Here is a 20,650-nt window from a genome sequence, read left to right on the forward strand (position 1 = left end):
ATTTTTTTTACGTTCTATGCAACTAAAAAATGAGATAACGCGGATTTTTAGCTCGCCACCCCCCCTCACCCCTCCCCCCACAGCCAAAAACGTAGATTTTTAGATTTAATTTTTTTTAGTTGGGTTGCAATCGATTTAAAAATTTCAAAAAATTCACACGTGTAGCTGAGGCTTTTACAAAACATGTCTATTTTTTATGGACCCGTAGGTCGAGTGTACATAACCTCAAATTTTTTTTTAACTTTTTTAAAACCTATAACTTTTTTTTGGAGGGGACTGCAGGTCCAGTTTTTTTTGCATTTTGTGTATTTTATCAAAGTCTATCTCTCTGATTTTTTTCAGATTTTTCCGTTAGGTGCGCCATCTTGAAAAATCAGGAAAACTGTATTTTTAGGGGGTTTTTAGGGATTTTCTCCATTTTATAGACTGCAACATAGATCAACTGAAGGTTTTTTTAATAGATTATGTATAATTTGAAATAACTATTTTAGGATTATCAAAAATTGGGCAAACCACCTTTAAACCCCCCCAAAAACCATGTTTTTTTAAGTTATGTAAGGGTTTTTGCGGGCTTAATGATATTTTTTGAGATCGATACAGCCTGAATATTTTTTTTCATTTTTTTACGTTATATGTGATTAAAAAATAAGACTAATCGCATTTTTAGCCCACCACCCCCTCCCCTGCCCCCACAAAAACGTCAATTTTTCTATTTTTTTTTGTTTAGTAAAGTTGCAATTAATTTAAAAATTTTATGAGGCTTCTAAAAAACATATCAATTTTTTTAGACCCGTAGGTCGAGTGTACAATACATATAACCTTTTATAACGAATACATATAAACTTTGAGTTGGTCACTTTATGACTTTCATAATAATAATTTTTAATCGAGTTAAAGCCTTGAAAATGGCTATTTTCGCGTTTTTCAAATTTTAAATTGCATGTAACTCGACAACAGTTAATTTTATAGAAAAATCACAAGAGGCCTTTTTTGCTCAGGTTGATCCAGAGAATCTAAAACAAATTTGTCCTAAGTGAAAAAACTGATTTTTTGAATTCGTTTAAAAAATTGTTTAAACAATTTTCCGACCGCGGTACTGCCTTTCACCTTGTGGATTTGTTATAAGGACCTGTTTTTGAGCAAGTTTGTGCAAAAAAATGAATCGGAATAATTTACCTAATGGGGACAAGCATACAGCATGGACTATTTGCAATATGAGCCAAACGAAGATGGTTTGGAAAACATTAAACGATAGATACTGTTGTAGATGTGAGTTGCGGAAACGGCAACATAACCATAGGCTGTTGTTCGCATGTAGCTGCCATAATATGATATTTATCGCATGGAAGATATTTTACAAAAATCATCAAGCCAGCAGAATATCTTACAAAACTCTTTGACAATACAGATGTTATACCTGTAATAGACGAAGACAGCGATGAAGACTTTAGAACTGTAAAGTGTAATACCAACGAATATACTCTCCGAATACGCTAAGGGTATATACGAAGCTATATATTCTTTGGTAATACATTCTTTATTCTTTTTATGGTGTTTTACGTGGCAGTAAACGTGAAGCAAAATGACATTTTAATAGGCAGAGCAGAGATATAGGTTATGTAGATGGTACAAGCACATATTTGAATAATTACAATATGTATAATGTAAGGTAATATTAGGGTACCTACTAAATACAAACTAATGAACAAAGAACAAAATGTTTTGATTCACAAAACGACAAGAAGTATGATATATTAAAATAATGTATTTTTCTTAAATTGATTATTCTGTTTTATTTTGGTTTTTTGTATCCCACCTAAAAGATATCACAATGACATATTTACTTTATACAAAAATATTGCAAAAATTTGAAATTATTTTGTTAAATGTAGTTTACTTGAGGACAAACTGAGCAACAGATATACTGAGAAAAAAAAATGAAAACGAAAAAATGATGATTTATTGGGCAGGTTGAGAGGGAGGAGGGCTAAAATTGAGCTAAGGCTTATTTTTAAACACATCAAACGTAAAAAAAACAAAAAAAAGAATATTCAGGCTGTACTTATCTCAAAAAATATTAAGCCTGGATCCCGCGTTAATGGTATCTAGTCGGACAAACTTTGACGTAGGTATGGAAACAGGGGAAGTTTTAATTGTAAAACGTAATTTTAATTGTGGAACGTGTCATCCTGGCAAGTTTATGATTGTGAAAACTAGCAGGTGGTTTTTAAGTTTATTCAATAGCAAATTATATAAAATATACCTAAAAACTCAGTTATTTCAAATTATTCCTACATAACCTATAAAAAAAACCTTGAGTTAATCTATTTTGAAGTATATAAAATGGAGAAAATCCCTAAAAAGCACCGAACAAATCAGTTTTGCGGATTTTTGAAGATGGCGCACCTTACGGAAAAATCTGAAAAAGTCAGAAATATAGTTTTTGATAAAATACACAAAACACAAAAAATAGACATGCAGTCATCACCAAAAAAATATACGTACCTATTAAAAACAAAAAAAAAGAGGTTATAATATGTACACTCGACCTTCGGGTCCATAAAAATAGATGATCTGTAAAAGCCTCAGCTTGTGCGTGTGAATTTTTTGTAAATTATAATTTAATAATTATTAATTATTAAATTTACACAATTTAACTAAAAAAAATGACCATTTAGAATAGTTAATTACAAAAATGCCACAAAGAAATAGCTTCAGAATAACATTTGTAATTGCGAACCAACTTAAAAAAAAATAAAATCGAAAAATTGACATTTTTGGCTGTGGGGGAGGTGGAATAGGGGAAGTGGGCTAAAATTACAGTGACTCCTATTTTTTAAAATCATATAGAACGTAATAAAAATTAAAAAAATATTCAGGCTGTATCGACCACAAAAAATATAATTAGACCCGCAAAAATCCTTACAAAACTTTAAAAAAACATGGATTTTGGGGGGTTTAAAAGTGTTTCGCCCAACTTTTGAATATCCTAATATACTCAGTTATTTTAAATTATACATAATCTATTAATAAAACCTTGAGTTGATCTATGTTGCAGTCTATAAAATGGAGAAAATCCCTAAAAACCCCCTAAAAAAACAGTTTTCTTGATTTTTCAAGATGGCGCACCTGACAGAAAAATCTGAAAAAAATCAGATACATAGCTTTTGATAAAATACACAAAATTCAAAAAAAAATTGGACCTGTAGCTCTCTCCGAAAAAAAGTTATAGGTTTTAAAAAAGTTAAAAAAAAATTTGAGGTTATGTACACTCGACCCATGGGTCCATAAAAAATGGACATGTTTTGTGAAAGCCTCAGCTACACGTGTGAATTTTTTGAAATTTTTAAATCAATTGCAACCCAACTAAAAAAAATTAATTCTAAAAATCTACGTTTTTGGCTGTGGGGGGAGGGGTAAGGGGGGTGGCGAGCTAAAAATCCGCGTTATCTTATTTTTTAGTTGCATAGAAAGTAAAAAAATTAATAAAATTGAATTCTGGGAGTGAGGGCATTTTGCCTATCTTAACGGGGGGTACCCTTTGAAATAAAAAAGGTCCTATGCATAATCCTTGTAAAATGAACGGTTCAAAAGTTACGGAGGTAGTACAGTGGAACCTCGATAACTCGGATTAATCGGGACCGCGGCCGATCCGGGTTATCGAAAATCCGGGTTAGCCGGAGAATATAGTAAAAATTAATAAATAACCTCCATTACAATTACAAAAACATGAAACACATATGCACAGTACACATCTAAATTACGTATAGTTGTATAGAGTGTAGAGTTTTGTTCATTTCTTGGTAAAAAACTCAGTCATACTGTAGAGATGTACCGACACCATAATATGGTAGGTCTGGATCCTGCGTACAAAAAAAAATTGATAAATAGCAAGCTGAAAATTTGTTATTAGCTTAAGGGTGTCTAGTCGGACAAACATTAATATATGGGAACACTGGAACAGGGGAAGTTTTAACTGTGGAACAGGTTAAAAATTTGGAACGGTCAGACCACGAAAACGGCACATGTATTTTTTCCGACAGAACAGACTTAAACTCTCCGAACAGAGATTAAACTCTCATGCAAAAATCAGACTGCTATTTATCACCAAATTGGCGTTTTAATGAGTGGAAAATGTAGAATATGTCAAATGACAGGAATTATGACAGGTGATAAATAGCAGTCTGATTTTTGCATGAGAGTTTAATCTCTGTTCGGAGAGTTTAAGTCTGTTCTGTCGGACAAAACAAATGTGCCATTTTCGTGTTCTGACCGTTCCAAATTTTTGACCTGTTCCACAATTAAAACTGCCCCTGTTCCAGTGTTCTCATATATCAAAGTTTATCCGACTAGACACCCTTAAGCTATTAATAAATTTTTAGCTTGCTATTAATCAACTTTTTTTTCATACGCGGGATCCAGACCTATGGTAGCATAATATCATATTATGATGCTGCAATAAATTTATTTTAAAGATTCGTCTTTATCAATCCTACCTAATGTTTCTAGTTTCTTTTCCATTGTCACTGCAACATTTTTACGTTTTGGTACCATTACGTAGACAAAGCAAACACAATCTGAAGCACGATTACATTACAGAACGGAAGTGATTAATAGGCTGTACTACACACAATACAAGAATTTTTAAATAGTCACGTCTTTTTTAAACAATGCTAAGACAGTTTGACATAAATAAAGAAAAAGGAATACAGACAGGTGTCTGTTCTTTCCGATAAGCTGAGACGGTCGCTCTGGCTGCCGCCGTGTGCATGAATCATTTTTACTATTGTACTTATGTGTTCAAATTACACAAATACACATTATCTCTGAAATATTATTTGGCCTACATACATTTTTATTTGATAAAATTGTTAAATTGTTTATTTGTTAAATTTTTGTCTGATGAAAATCGGTCCGGGTTAGCCGGACTTCCGGGTTATCGGGGGCCGACTTATCGGGGTTCCACTGTATAGTATAATTGGTCCAAAAAAAGGTCTAACCCAGACATCCAAAGTAAAAGTTTTCCTTCAACACCAAATTGTTCTATATGGTCCATATATTGTTCAGTAAAATGTTATCCGGTTTGGGGGGGAGATGGGGGAAAAGTCGGTAAATTAGTAGTTTTTTTACGTTTTTCGTCAATATTTCTAAAACAATGCTTTAGCAAAAAAAATGTTCTATACAAAAATGTTCTACGTGAAATTTAAAACAAAAAAGGTCCTATATATAATTGTTATAAAATCAACGATTCCAGATTTACGGAGGGTAAAATGTGGAGGTTTTCGATACTTTTTATATTTTTTGGGCAATTTATAGAAATTTTCTTCAAAAGAATTGTGTTTTGTAAATAAAATTTACTATTTCAGTAGCCGATGATATGTTAGTGATAAGCCCTTGAAGAAACGTCAACCTCACCACCCAAAATCATCATCAATTGCCCAGATAATATAAAAAGTATCGAAAACCTCCACTTTTCACCCTCCGTAACTCTGGAACCGTTGATTTTATAACAATTATGAATAGAACCTTTTTTGTTTTAAATTCTATGTACAACATTTTTGTATAGACCGTTGTTTACGCTAAAGCAGTTTTAGAAATATTGACGAAAAAAGTAAAAAAACTACTAATTTACCTAATTCTCCCCCATCTCCCCCCCCCCCAAACCGGACGCTCAAAATGGTGTAACTTTTACTGAACAATATGTGGACCATATAAAACAATTTGGTGTTAAAGGGGAAAACTTTTACTTTAGATGTCTGGGTTAGGCCTTTTTTGGACCAATTATACAATACTACCTCCGTAACTTTGGAACCGTTCATTTTAGAAGGATTATGCATAGGACATTTTTTATTGCAAATTTAATGTAGACCATTTTTGTATAGAAAGTTGTTCATGCTAAACCGCATAGTTTTAGAAATATTGACCTATTGACCTAAAAAAACTAGGAATTTACCGATTTCTCCCCCCTCTCCCCCCAAACCCGACGCTTAAAATGGTGTGACTTTTTTTCTGAACATTATGTGGACCATACAGAACAATTTGGTGTTGGAGGATAACTTTCACTTTGTATGTCTGGGTTATGCCATTATTTGGATCAATTATATCATACTATACGTGACAATTTACCACCGTTAGTGAAAAATTCCGCAAAAAAAAAGATTTTACGGAAATTTGAAAAACTTTTGTGCAAAAATCGCTCGTTTTTCTTCAGCTTTTCATGGATAAAAAATATTGATTTTTTATTTTTTGGTCAAATTGTGGTAAATTGTCACGTAAGAAACCTTCTTCTTTCAAATGCAGTACGATTTTTTTGTTTCAGATATCCCAATCCTGCGATTAACTGTCCGCCATCATTTTTCGAGTCCTCGAGTTTTGCGCCCTCTACAATATTAGTGTGCGTGCGTAAATGAAAAAAGATATATTTTTTGTACTCTCTAAGAGTTATATATTAATATGTAAAAAGCTTTATGTTAATTTCTTATAAAGGTTCTGAAAAAAAAATTCTTGAAAGAAATGATTATTTTTGGTCTTCTAAAGGGTACTAGTACCTTAAAAGATATGTAATTCCAATAATTCCATCAAAGTTTGCTGGATGAAAATTGAAAGAGAAAATAAAAAAAATGTACAAATATTCTACAATGTATTATAAATAATGGCCTAGTATACAAAAATAAATAAATAAATAAATAACATTGTACGTATATCACAAGAATGAGAATGAAGAAATAAATAACTCTTGGGTTCTTTGGTTTATCTACGCTAACACATTTTTATCCACATTTGTATAGATATATCTAACGATTTCGTCTACATCGATGACACAATCCTTTACATCAACTATACACTTTGTTTCTGCTACATGTTTGAAATAACTGACGGATTTTTTAGGGGTTCTGGTTCGTTGTGGGGATGTGAAGTCTACATGGTATAAGCCGAATTTTTCTCTGTAAAAGAATACACAAACATTAGTATTTTGTTGATCATTCAAAATCATATCTGTATTTTTTAATTTATTAATTTCCATAGATTCTAATAATAGCCCAGTCGGGATAGCATTTGACCTTGCATTAGGAGCTGCCCCAAATTTTATTTTTCTAATCTTTAGGGAGGGTCAATATTAGTGTAAATTTAAAATATCGACTGAATTCCACCGTTGCGTTAGCCGCCATCTTGATTTAAAACGAGAACCGTTTTTGCTCAATATCTCCGCCATTTTCAATTTTTCAACAAAAAGTGTAGAAACTGAAATTGTTGAAAATGCGATTTTCTATAATTTCGTTTATTATAGTTTTTTTCGTGCGGTCGATATTTTCCGAGTTATGAGGGGAAAATAGTGACAGTTGGAGCATAATTATTGAATTATCTCGTTTATTATTAGGTTTACAACAAATATGTACCTATTCAAAAATGAAGAAATTTAAATTTTGTACAATTCTGATGTCGTTAATTTTTTTGATAAAATCAATATTTAAGATAGTACGTATGTGGTAAAAGTGCGAGCGTAAGACCGGATCGATTTTGTAGCAATGGTTTTTGTTCAATATCTCCGCCATTTTCAACTTTTCGACAAAAAGTGTAAGACCTGAAATTGTTGCTATTACGATTTACTACAATTTTTCGAGAGAACCAGTGGCGGGTCTACAAGGGGGGGAATGGGAAAATTCCCCCCAACAGGGTCCAAAATAAATAAAAAATTGTTGAAATATTACAATATATTAGCTGACATAAAACTTAAAATATCGACAGACTAAAATTCAACCAATAAAACTAGCTAGTTAATAAAATTAAGTGAACTTAATGCATATAAGTTATTATTTGTCTTTTATATACTTAGTTTGGTTGATGTTTCATTGGAAGTTTCAAAAATTGTATAAAATATAATTCTCTTTATTTTTGTTTATGTACAATTATGTCGTAAGGTTAATAATAAATGAGACAGTTCAATAATTATGCTTCCCCTCTGCTTCCACTATTTTCCCCCTTAACTCGGAGAATATTGATCGCATAAAAAAATTGTGCCAAAGAAATTGTAGGAAATTGCATGTCCAACAATTTTCCTTCCCACCATTTTTGTCGAAAAGTTGAAAATGGCGAAAATATTAAGCAACAACAGTTCTCATTTAAAATCAATATGGCGGCTAATGCAACCGCGGAATTCAGTCGAGATTTTAAATTTACACTACTATTGATCTCTCCTAAAGGGTAGAATTATAAAATTTGGGGCAGCTCGGAAACAAGATTAAATTCAATAATTATGCTCCCCCCACCACTTTTTACTATTTTCCCATGTAACTCGGAAAATATCAACCGCATGAAAAAAATTGTTAAAAAGAAATTGTAGGAAATTATATTTTGAACAATTTTAGTTGAAAGTGGCGTAGATATTGAACAAAAACAATTGCTATAAAATCAATCTGGTCTTACGCTCGCGCCATTACCGCATACGTACTACCTTAAGTATTAATTTTAGCAAAAAAATGAAAGAGATCAAAATTGTGTAGAATTTAATTCTCTCTATTTTTGTATAGGAACATTTTTATCGTAAAACTAATAATAAACGAAATAATTCAATAACTATGCTTTAACTGTCAATATTTTCCGCCATATCTCGGAAAATATCGACCGCACGAAAAAATTGTAACAATATAAATGATAGAAAATCACATTTTCAACAATTTTGGTTGTTATACTTTTTGTCGAAAAGTTGAAAACGGCGGAGATATTGAGCATAAACGGTTCTCGTTTAAAATCAAGATGGCGGCTAACGCAACGGCTGAATTCAGTCGAGATTTTAAATTTACACTATTATTAACCCCCTAAAGATTAGAAAAATAAAATTTGGGGCAGCTCCTAATGCAAGGTTAGGCCTGTTATTCGTCTAACCTGACTGGACTATAAGGATAGCTCAAGGCATTTATTTTGAATATGAAGAATTTGAAACTGTTCATTAAAAGAATGATTATGATCTAGAAGGTGAAGTGCGTATGTAGAATCTGTTTTAACTATTTAGAATGGGGAATAAGCCACAATATTATTAAAAAATGATTTTTATTAACGTTTAATATTTATAGTATTTTGTATTTTGACAACGGCACCCGATTTGGGCGTCGAAACGTTAATAAAAATCATTTTTTAATAATATTGTGGCTTATTTCCCATTCTAAATAGTTAAAATTGTAAAAATGCCACAAGAAAATAGCTTCAGAACAACATTTAGAATCTGTTTTTCTATTATCGAAACCCGTTTTGTGTTTTGCTATACGTTCGTTAAACGTTCTGCCACTTTGACCGATGTAAGTTTTTGGACGGTCACCACTTATGACGTTGTATACAGTGTACACCACTGTGAAATGCTTTTTCTGTTTGCTATTGTTGTCCTTAATATATTTGCTAAGTTGTTCTTTGTTCTGAGAGCTTCAACTTTTAATATCTCGAAAATTATTCAACATAAACGGATTTGTAGGTACCGTTATAATTTTCTGCCATAAAAACTTTGCTTTCATGAATTTTAAAATGGAGTATAATGATTCACATCATTTTTGTACAATTCTGTTAAATACAAATTTACAAATTTTGAATACATCTTTGCAAAAAAACTCGAAGAACTAGGATTAAATATAAAGATTGGAAATTTATTATCAATATTTTCGACAAAAGTATTTATACAAATTAACCGTAAGTTTAAAAACGCTTGACTGAGATGTTATCTACAACATTCAACAACTGACGTAACTAATGAGCTTGGAATGGACCAATGGCGAGATAGTGTGTGTCGTTTATGAAGTTCTGACCCCTTTTTTGTGAAATATGCGATATAATAAACGACAACATAGTGATAATCACCAGAGTGACGCATTTTTGGGAAGTATTGTAAACACTTTTACTTGATTAGGTATTATTCCTTGATGTGACAAAAACTTATTAATTATGAAGATTAGGTAGTTATTATGTTTATATGCGGTTAAGCTACTATTGATGGTAATGAAAATTGTATTTTCAAAAAAGATCATTTCAAAAAATTGTGAGAAATTGTTCAAAGCGAGGTTTTTTTTTCACCGAAGCGAAGGTGTTTTTTCACCTTCAGTCTTCAGTATTTTCGATTTTTCCTTATTCTTTTTCTTGTTCTTTTTGTACAGACATGACTCACTCTGTTTTTTCAATGTGCCTCTAGTATGTTGTCGTTCCATCGTTTTCGTGGTCATCCCACTGATCGTCTTCCTATTGGGAAACCGTCTCTCGCTGTCCTCACTACCCTGTTTATTGTCATTCGGCTTATGTGGTCATTCCATTCTATTCTTCTGTTTCCTACCCAGTTATTAATGTTGTCCACCTTACATCTTCGTCGTATATCTGTACTTCTAGCTCTGTCTCATAGTCTTATAATCGATTTTTCGAAATGTTTTCATTTCCGCTGTTTAGAGTAATCTTTTTGTTCTCTCTGTGTCGGGTCGTGTTTCTGCCGCGTATGTCATTATTGGTCTGATGACTGTTTTGTAAATTCTACAGCATACGTTGTAAATCAACTTCACTTTGAGATATTAGTTCTGCATCGTCCGCATAGCAGATTATTTTAAGGTGATACAGTAGCGATCAACAGGTAGCAAAAACGGTTTCCAAGATTGCGGCTGTAATTTTGAATATTTTTTCGAGATATTTGGCACACGTATTCGTAATATAATAAAGAATGGCGATATAGAGCCCAATTTGAAAAATATATTAATGTGTGGAAATTACTCTGGAATTAAATACAATATTAAAAAAACGAGCCTGTACCTCCATTAAGAACAAAAAAATACACTTTCTTCAAATAAACTTTTTTATCCGATGCCTAGATTTTGTGTCATTTTGGAACTACTAATGAAATAAAAAAATTTAGTACTTCCAAAATGACACAAAATCTAAGCATCGGATAAAAAAGTTTATTTGAAGAAAATGTATTTTTTTGTTCTTCTTAATGGCGTACAGGCTCGTTTTTTTAATATTGTATTTAATTACAGAGTAATTTCCACATATTAATATGTTTTTCAAATTGGGCTCTGTACCGCCATTCTTTATTATATTACGAATAGCTGTGCCAAATATCTCGGAAAAATATTCAAAATTACAACCGCAATCCTTGGAACGCGTTTTGGCTACCTGTTGAGCGCTACTAAGTTGTTTTTCTCCTATTTGGTATTCTCTTTTAGTTTTTTACTTTTTTTGTTATTTCTTCAATGATCATTCAATTGAACCATAAAGGACTCAAGGAATCCCTCTGTCTTATCCCATTGTCAGCTTCAATTGGGTCAATTAGTTCATCTTCTACTCTTACTTTTATTGTGTTGTTCTGGTAGATGTTTTCGATCATTTTAATTATTCCTATTGTCACCTCTCTTGAGTATAACAAATGGATAACGTCCTTTAATTGGACCCTGTCAAATGCTTTCTTAAGGTCCACGAAACTTAAATATGCCGGTTTTTTGTATTCTAACGATTTCTCTTGAACTTGCCTCATTATAAATATACCGTCAGTGCATGATCTTCCCGACCTAAAACCTTGTTGTTCTTCTGCTAATGTTATAATTTCGTTCAGTTTGTTTGTTACCACTTTAGTTGTTAATTTTAATTATCGTTATTGACCCAGGAAAAACTGGTATGAAGGACAAATGAAAACTATTGATCTTACTTCTTTTTCCAATATGGGAAAGATTCTATTCTTAACATTTTTGTTAATAATGGCTGGTCAGTTTGAACGAAAGCATTTTCCTACAAATTTTTAGGCAGTTTATTTATTTTACGTGAGCAATGTGAGCAATTAAATATGAACAAAGATTATTTGTGTTCAAAAGCAATCCTAGCTTTATATGATTTTAGAAAAATGTATATTTATAGTGGACCAGATGCCAGCTAAAAATTACAAAGGAATCCGATCAATACTTTTATAATTTCGATAAAAGTCCATTAAGAATTAATACTTACGAATATCCTCTGAACCATTCAAAATTGTCCATCAAACTCCAGGTGGTGTATCCGATAACATTGACGCCGTCATCAATTGCATCTCTGATGTTACTCAAATGTTGCTAAAATCAAAAATACTGTGTTAAAATGGATCTCTGTTTTATCTAAACCTAGAAGCACCTAATAAATAACATTCTACAAAAGTTTATGAGAAGTCTGGAGATAACCAGAGAGGGTAGAATAATAGAAACAGAATGGAAATGTAATGCTCAATTACAAAAAAGTTGGAAAACAGAGCCCTACGAACATGTACGAAGAATGCCAAAGCACATGTGGCCCAAAATATTATTGGACTGGAACCCGCCTGGAAGAAGATAGAGAGGAAGACCTGCTATGAGATAGCAAACTTACGTAGGAATGCGATTATAGATAGAGACCTCAGAGAAGGTGACTGGAAGAATAGAGTGCTATAGAGGACGAAAACCGTGAACTCATAATGGGAAAAAGCCGTAGAAAAAGAAGACAAAAGTTGTTTGTTGTTGTGTTTTACGTATGAATTGCGTCTTTATTTTTTTTAAATAGAGTTTGTTTTAAATTGGCTCGAAATTGTAAAAAAAAGTTAAAAAGAATAATAATCAAAATAAAAAAGAGAAATTAAAAAAAAGAAAAATAAGGAACAGAAGAATGGTTACTAAATAAAAAAGAATTAAAAGGAATATAGCGCAAACAAAACAAGGTCGTTACTGTTTTATAGGACTTTAAAACAAATCTATTATTAGGTCTTAAGGAATGACCTCTTGCCACTATAGCAGAGTCTAACTCGGAATACCTATTAGTCCAGAAAGCCACTGCGCATCCGCTAGGAAAAATATTCTGATTCGGATTTTTTGCACAATCTTACTCAAAAAGGACTCCTTTTAACAAATTTGCATGTTGCTAGGACCAAAAGGTGGTCAAAAATTTTTTAAACGTTTTTTTTTTGTTTTTTTTCCTAAAATTATTTTTTTTTGCATGGAAAAAAGTTTTTTTAGGTTTTTTGAATCAGCCCAAACAGAATAGGTCTTTAGTGACTTTTCTCTAAAAATGATAGTTTTTGACATATAGGCGATTAAAAATTGAAAAATTGCGAAATCGGCCATTTTTAACCCTCAAAAACTATGTGAAAAACTGAAAATTTGAATGTTGCCAAGGTAGGTAGATATTCTTTAAACATCGATCAATGAAATCCCGAAGAGTTTTTTGCAATACAATATTCAAAACTCCTTTGTTTTTTAATTACTAATCAAGCGTGCGCGACACTATTTTCCACCGACAGTATGGTGCAAATGAAAGGAGTAAATTCGTTATTTCGTAAACCGACGACTTTAAGGAAAAATCCCGAAACAGGTCGATTTTTATTTTTAAGTTATGATATTGTGGCATATATGGTTACTAGTGGACTTCATCCATCTGGACGTGATGACGTAATCGATGATTTTTTTAATGAGAATAGGGGTCGTGTGCTAGCTCATTTGAAAGGTTCTTCAATTCTCTATTCAGTAATATAAACATTTACATAATTATTTATACAGGGTGTCCAAAAAATTTTTATTAAATTAAATTATTTGACAAAAAAAGAAGTAGAAGGACACCCTGTATAAATAATTATGTAAATGTTTACATTACTGAATAGAGAATTGAAGAACCTTTCAAAAGAGCTACCACACGGCCCCTATTCTAATTTAAAAAAATCATCGATTACGTCATCACGCCCAGACGGATGACGTCACTAGTATACCATATATGCCACAATATCATAACTTATAAATACAAATCGACCTGTTTCGGGATTTTTTCTTAAAGTCGCCGGTTTACGAAATAACGAATTTATTCCTTTCATTTGCACCATACTGTCGGTGGAAAATAGTGTCGCGCACGCTTGATTAGCAATTAAAAAACAAAGGAGTTCTGAATATTTTATTGCAAAAAACTCTTCGGGATTTCATCAATCGATTTTTAAAGAATATCTACCTACCTTGGCAACATTCAAATTTTCAGTTTTTCACATAGTTTTTGAGGGTTAAAAGTGGCCGATTTCGCAAGTTTTCAATTTTTAATCGCTTATATGTCAAAAACTATCATTTTTAGAGAAAAGTCACTAAAGACCTTTTCTGTTTGGAATGATCCAAAAAACCTAAAAAACTTTGTTCCATGCAAAAAAAATAATTTTAGGAAAAACACAAAAAAAAAACGTTTAAAAAATTTTTTACCACCTTTTGGTCCTGGCAACATGCAAATTTGTTAAAAGGAGTCCTTTTTGAGTAAGATTGTGCAAAAAATCCGAATTAGAATATTTTTCCTAGCTTCCTAGCGGATGCGCAGTGGCTTTCTGGACTATTTGGAAAATATAACCTGATAAAGACCAGTATGTCTTCTGTCATATACAAAAATATACTTGGACACAAAATACACGAGGTCTTCAATCTATCATAGCTTAACCAAAAGAATAGAGGACCGAACATAAGGCAAGATGATCTGTGAAAGACGGCGAAAAATTTAATCCATAATGCACAAGAACATGCACTCTGGATACAAACAGGGGAGGCCTATGTCCTTCAGTGGGCTTAAAACAGGCTGATGATGATGGTATGATGAGAAATACCTACAATGAAGGAACTAGTTAGTTGCAAATATGTTTACCTTATAGTAATTTATCCTTCCGTCATCTTCCAAGGTTGTCCCATTATCTGAGTATCCATTTTCAGTGATAATCTGTGGAATGTTCCCGTAGGTCTGTTTGATCCAGTTAAGAAGCTTCCTTAACGCCCATGGAGTAACTTTCAACCAGTCCGTAGCAGTCGATTCCCAGTTGTCTGGTTGGTAAAGATACGTTTCTGAGTCAGCTTCCCACGCTACTTCGGTTTTATACTTATCATCCATGTTTCGTACTAACATCGATGTATATTGGTTTACTCCTAAGAAGTCAATAGATCCTTTGATGTACTTAACTTCTTCTGGTGTGAATTGCGGTAGACGAGACTGTTTGAAACCTTGCGCGATACTTCTTTTCGCGATGAATTGCTTCATTTGTGCTGGATAGTCGCCGTTGATGATGGGATTAGCATACCATCCGAACTAGAAACAATAGGAAAAACAATTAAACAATCTATGTATAAGTTCTCTATTAATTTTTCTGATGTAACTCCCCCTTAATCTCCGCGACATACATATAGATATTTATGTGGCCTTCATTGATTACGAAAAGGCTTTCGATAGGGTACCGTATGCAACGCTATATACGACAAGGAGAGAAATGGGTGTAAAAATGAATATTCTAAGACAAAATTGATGATCTTTTTTAGTCGCCAACTTCACGACAATGCTTCCCAACAAAACAGTGAGGGAGTTACTCAGTTTAAATATCTGGGATGCTATATTACAGACCAAATAGACCAAAGGAAAGAGATCAAAAGAGATCAGAATTGAAGCATTTCGCACAACGTTTCTAAAAACGATATCGTTCAATAAATTTACGTCAAATAATGATCAGTTGATAGTCAGTGTTGACAGAAGAAGAAAAACACCCCTGATGTTTTAAAAATTGAAGTAAAAACGCAAAAAATAGTGTGCTGATTTACTTACTGAAAGTTGGATAATGGACTCTAAAACAGAAAAAAAGAATAGATGCCATTGAGATGTTGAGAATTTCATGGGACAAAAAGTTACTAACAGAGAGGTAATTCGGCGCATGATCAAACAAAAAAAAACTACTAAGAATAAATCAATGGAAGAAAAATACAATACTTGGTTCATGTGTTGAGAGGTGAAAGATATGAATTACTCCAAATCATACTGGAAGGTAGAGTACAAGTAATAAAGTCAGTAGGAAGACGCCAGACCTTCTGACTGAAAGACCTGAGAAAATTGTTTGACCTGTAAGAAGAAGAAGGTTTACTTACTATAAATTGCAATTTTCTTTCAGCGGCAACTTTGTCCAGTTCACTTTCAGTATCAGGTTCCATCCACATAGTATCAAGTACTATTCCCACCATTCCTCGTTGTTCCTTTCGGTAGTACCTATCATAGAGATGCCATACTTTAGCATGAGACTTAATAACGTTGTGAGCACAAAGGTATTCTCCAATTCCGTGCGACTTTATGGCAGGAGCTTTCTGTCCAGAACCGTATCCTTCTTGGCAGGTTTGTTTAGGCTCGTTGAAAGTCACCCAGTACTTGACGTCGTTTCCGAAGTTGTCGAAGAGTACTTTAGCGTAGTCTCTGAATTTGTCGACGATTAGTTCGTTGGTCCAACCACCTATATCCTCCAAAGGTTGTGGTGTATCCCAATGGAAGATGGTCACGAACGGTTCAATTCCATTATCCTTCAATTCTTTTATCAGATTCTTGTAGTACGTTATTCCTGCTTGGTTTATTCGATTCGTGAATCCTGTGGGTAAGATCCTGGACCATGATATGGAGAATCTGTAGTGGTTGACTCCTAGATGTTTCAACATCGCTACATCTTCTTTATATTTGTGGTAAGAGTCGCAAGCTATGTTTCCGTTTTGGTTTCCTAGCACTGGAGAGTTGGGGGAATGTGTTAGTCGATCCCAGATGTTTTCTCCTTTTCCGTCCTTATTCCATGCACCTGTATACAATAGAAGAAAAGCTTAATTTATTCATATATAATTACTTTGAAAAGTTTTTTAGATAAAGACGAAATATACTCAAGCTATCTTGTCTGGAACTATAAGTGTCTAAGATTGTTCCATGGCTTGAACGATATCTTCCTTCAAATTACAATAAAGTGGAAAATGTCGGTGGTTAAGCATAAATTACGTTTAGAAAGTTCATGTTTGCTAAAGTTAAGTTTTTGGACAGGAAGCCGCCGCTAACCACCATCAAGGTGGATGCGGCTGTACTTTCTAAATAAAAAAAAATAAATTAAAGAAGAGTAAGAAAAACTAATCAAACTGAAACTGTAGCTCTACTCATACAAGAATGCATAAGTTATTAATCAGCTATGGATAAAAATACGAGATATTGGAATGGACGGAACACATGGAATGTCAATAATAAGTACAGGAAGTGACGCCCTCAAACTCAGAGGGCAGAAGAAGTAGAGGAAGGCCCGTAGAAGAAAGATTGGTGATATGGAAGAAGACCTTAAACCTCTAAGGGTCAGAAGTTGCTAAGTAGCGACTTCACTGTGGGCAGGCTAAGATTCACAAATAATTGTCAAGATGATGATTATGTGAGACAATCCAAGTGACAATTAGTCTAATATTGACGACCGGATCATTATTTTAGCCCATATGAAACAACAAAACTGGCCCGTGAATAATAAATTTGTAAGAAAAGATAATAATACAATTTTAAGAAGGAAAACATTGAAGAAAAATTATTTGGGTCAATTATTAATTAATGAATTAGTTGTCCTTGTATATAGGACACTTTTTTGATAGTTTAGTTTTATACAAAAACTTACCTTCCACCTGATATGATGCTGTTGCTGCTCCAATCATAAAATGGGCAGGAAATCTTCTGTTGTTGAGTGGTTCCACCAATCTATAAAAGAGATCCTCTTTAGTGGTGTGTATGTGTAACATAATTTAAATACGGTTCTTAGTTACATTCAGAGGAATAAGAAAAAGGGCATAATAATAAGAATATAAATCGAATCGTCCCAAGTTAAATCAAGTTGGATAGACCATTGGGTCTACCAGGATGGACCAGTGGACCTATGTACTGAAGTTCAAAACTCTAGACCTTGTCCTTTCACGAAAAAAGGCATAAGATTATGAAAAGAAGGAAAAGAAACCCTATCTACATCAAATTCGTTAATTTTCGTTCTTACGAACTACAAAAAGCTACTTCATAAAGCAATTGTTCTAGAACTGGCACAATAAATGGAAATCCACACCTCTAAAGCTTCAGGAAATACAAAGTAAGATTGGACCATGGCAACCACCCAAGGTATCCAAACGAAAGTAAATAATTATTTGTTTGCCCTTTACGACTTGGATATCCCCAGTTTTCTCATGATCATTTGTTTGGAGAAGAATATCGCCCAATTTCTGAAGAGCGCGATTCACCCCTTAGAATAAAACATATGCTAATTAATGGAACGTTAAGGGAAGTTCAATCGTCACAGAATTAAATTCCATTTACCCAACACTTTTAAGGGGGTAGGAGCAAAAACTTGGTCCAATGCAATTTAATTGCATTCATTTATTTCGAATCCTGAGAAAACTAACAAGTATTTTTGAAAAATTTAAACGCATACTGAAAGATTGCATTATTACCGATGCGTGGAAAGTCCCTGAAAACTTCTATAATGTTTATTTTATTAAGTTATAGGGGTGAAAAAAGAGGAGAAAATTGATTGTGATTTTTAATTTCAAATATTTCATTCAAAAGAAACTTTTTGTTTATTCTAAGCGACTCTCTGCCCTCGGTAATATTATAATCTTTCATTGGGCGTAAATTTTTCAAAAATAGTTATTAGTTTTCTCAGGACTCGAAAAAAAAATGAATGCATTTAAATCGCTTTGTACCAAGATTTTGCGCCTACCCCTTAAAGATATTTTACATACAAAAACATTATCGATGATGTACTTTTGTTTTAACCACTTTAATTTACTAAGTAAGGAGTAATTAGATTTACAGCTCCACTAATTACCTTATTAGGATAAAGCTGGTTTTTCAAATAAAAAAATGTGATAAAGTAAAACTATGATAAACAGTAACAAAGTAATAATAAAAGTATATAAATAGTATTAAGATAACAGCAAACACTTACTTTGAGGTACACACTATTAACAATAAAACATAAATTTTCATTTTTGACAAAATGTGTTACAAAATGTGTGAAAAATACTTTAAAATGATGTATTTATTGGTTTATATGTAACCGTTTTAGAAAAACTTTGAGATGTCTTTTAAAAGTTATTGTACACTGTTTAAGATTATAGATATATCTGCGACATTTTGAGTTCTTTTATATATTTATGTACACAGATTAAACCAGCGTCACTATCGTCGAAATAAAAATCTTTCGCAATTGTTGAATTACAGAGACGCCTCTCGCTACGTATGAGCCAACAACTATACAATAGTTGACAACTTAAAATATATTATAACAAATTCAGGTATTTGTCTGTTAATTTTATGAGTTTTTTAATAATCATGATAATAATGCTAAATAAGCAATATTTTAAATGGTAAATAATCAAAAAAATGTAACTAATATATTTTTTATGTAAAACGTAAAATATGTAAAAATTATTGACAAATAAATAATAGGTGAGTATATGAAGCGATCAGCGATATTACAGAAGCGATCAGAACAATAAAAAATTGCAAACTGGAATATTTTGGCAATGTTAATGTTTGCGTCACCCAGAAAGATATAATGCCTTTCGTTTAATAATACAAGGCAAAATAGTCGGATCAAGAGATCCAGGTTGATAGAATGACATGGGTTAGAAATATGAGGTACTGGGTTAACAGATCATCTGCATCCTTTTTCCTAGCTGCCATCAACAACTGCTGATCGAATATGATTTCTCATAATCCATGAGTAGAAAAAAACATACTTTCTCTGTTTTAAAAAATTCTTTATTAATTTTGGCTTACGAAAGATCTTCTTCTTCTTATTTTTCTTCCTCTTTATAAGCAATTCTGATTGTTCATTGGCGGATTGATACCTCTGTGAAAGGTTGTCACTCCATACTTCTTCTACCGATTGGTGATGTATCTCTTGCTATTTTGACCATACGTATCTCTCTCATTCTGCTTATGCGGTTATTTCATTCTTTTTTCTATTTAGTGTCCATTCGTCGATACACTGAACGTTACATTGTCTTCTAATGTCTACACTCCTCTTTCGATCAGCGTATTTCCTGTAATTCTTCTCAGTACTCCCATCTCTGTCGTTTCTAGTAGTCTTTATGTTGTAGGTGTATGGGGTCTTGTTTCTGATGCATACGTCATTATTGATCTACACTGGCTTTATAAATTCTTGACTTCATCTCAGTGTCAATATGTCGGTTTCACCATATAGTGGTATTAAGACTGCCAGTCTATTTGCTTTTTGTACTTGATTTCTCACCTCTTTGTCCAGGTCTCCGTAGCATAATGTAATTCCAAGGTATGTTATTTCCATTACTTGTTCAATAGTGATGCCATCAATTTCTATTTTACATCTGAGTTGTTCTTTACTGATTACTATTATTTTAGTTTTCTAAGATGAAATTGTCATATTGAATTCATTTGCTTTTATGTTAAATCTGTGGACTAAGGGCGAAACCAGACGGGCCACATTCTTTGGATCCACTCTTACGGCAGTCAATGGGAGCAAGAATGGGATATTACCTCCGAATTCTGTCCTACTGCATGGATTTTAATAAAATTTTGGGCCTAGCCTCTACTTATCTCCTAATTCAAAGTCTACCTTATGCCGATGTGTGCTTTTATCTTGGGGGGTTCCCCACCCGTTCTTAGGGTGAAAAATTTTTTGGTTAAAATTACCACGGAATTCGCTAGATAACCTAATTCTAGGCAAAAACTGTTCTATAATTTTTTTTAAAACTCAATACCTTTTGAGATATTCGTGGTTGAAAATTGGCCATTTTCATTGAAACATAATACCTTTTCGAATAGTTTTTTGCGAATACCTTAAAAACTATGCATCGAACTAAAAAAACTATATTAAACATTTTTGTAGGTT

At 32.8% G+C, this 20,650-nt stretch overlaps 2 protein-coding genes across 2 annotated transcripts in view; one reads left to right on the forward strand and one right to left on the reverse strand.

The window, feature by feature from the left end:
- The window catches only part of LOC126888405 (neurobeachin), a 2,163,879-nt gene that overhangs the window by 966,857 nt on the left and 1,176,372 nt on the right, over window positions 1-20,650 (forward strand). The window lies entirely within an intron of this gene.
- On the reverse strand, window positions 6,628-18,909 carry LOC126888411 (myrosinase 1-like). The gene is made up of 6 exons (XM_050656659.1): window positions 18,722-18,909; window positions 17,408-17,487; window positions 15,879-16,567; window positions 14,620-15,054; window positions 11,959-12,062; window positions 6,628-6,944 (listed from the first exon to the last, which is right to left on the reverse strand). The coding sequence occupies exons 1-6, from the start codon at window positions 18,760-18,762 to the stop codon at window positions 6,755-6,757; spliced, it is 1,539 nt and encodes a 512-aa protein (XP_050512616.1). The 5' UTR covers window positions 18,763-18,909; the 3' UTR covers window positions 6,628-6,754.

This window comes from Diabrotica virgifera, chromosome 7, assembly GCF_917563875.1.
Source record: "Diabrotica virgifera virgifera chromosome 7, PGI_DIABVI_V3a".
Classification (NCBI taxonomy): Eukaryota; Metazoa; Arthropoda; class Insecta; order Coleoptera; family Chrysomelidae; genus Diabrotica; species Diabrotica virgifera.

What these genes read in the sequence shown, in the direction of transcription:
- LOC126888411 (XM_050656659.1), bottom strand. Translation starts at nt 18,762, where the DNA reads ATGAAAATTTATGTTTTATTGTTAATAGTGTGTACCTCAAA. An exon ending in AAAGAAAATTGCAATTTATA is followed by an intron (nt 15,055 to 15,878) that starts GTAAGTAAACCT and finishes TATTGTTTCTAG; the next exon opens with TTCGGATGGTATGCTAATCC. An exon ending in GAATGGTTCAGAGGATATTC is followed by an intron (nt 6,945 to 11,958) that starts GTAAGTATTAAT and finishes ATTCTTTTACAG; the next exon opens with AGAAAAATTCGGCTTATACC.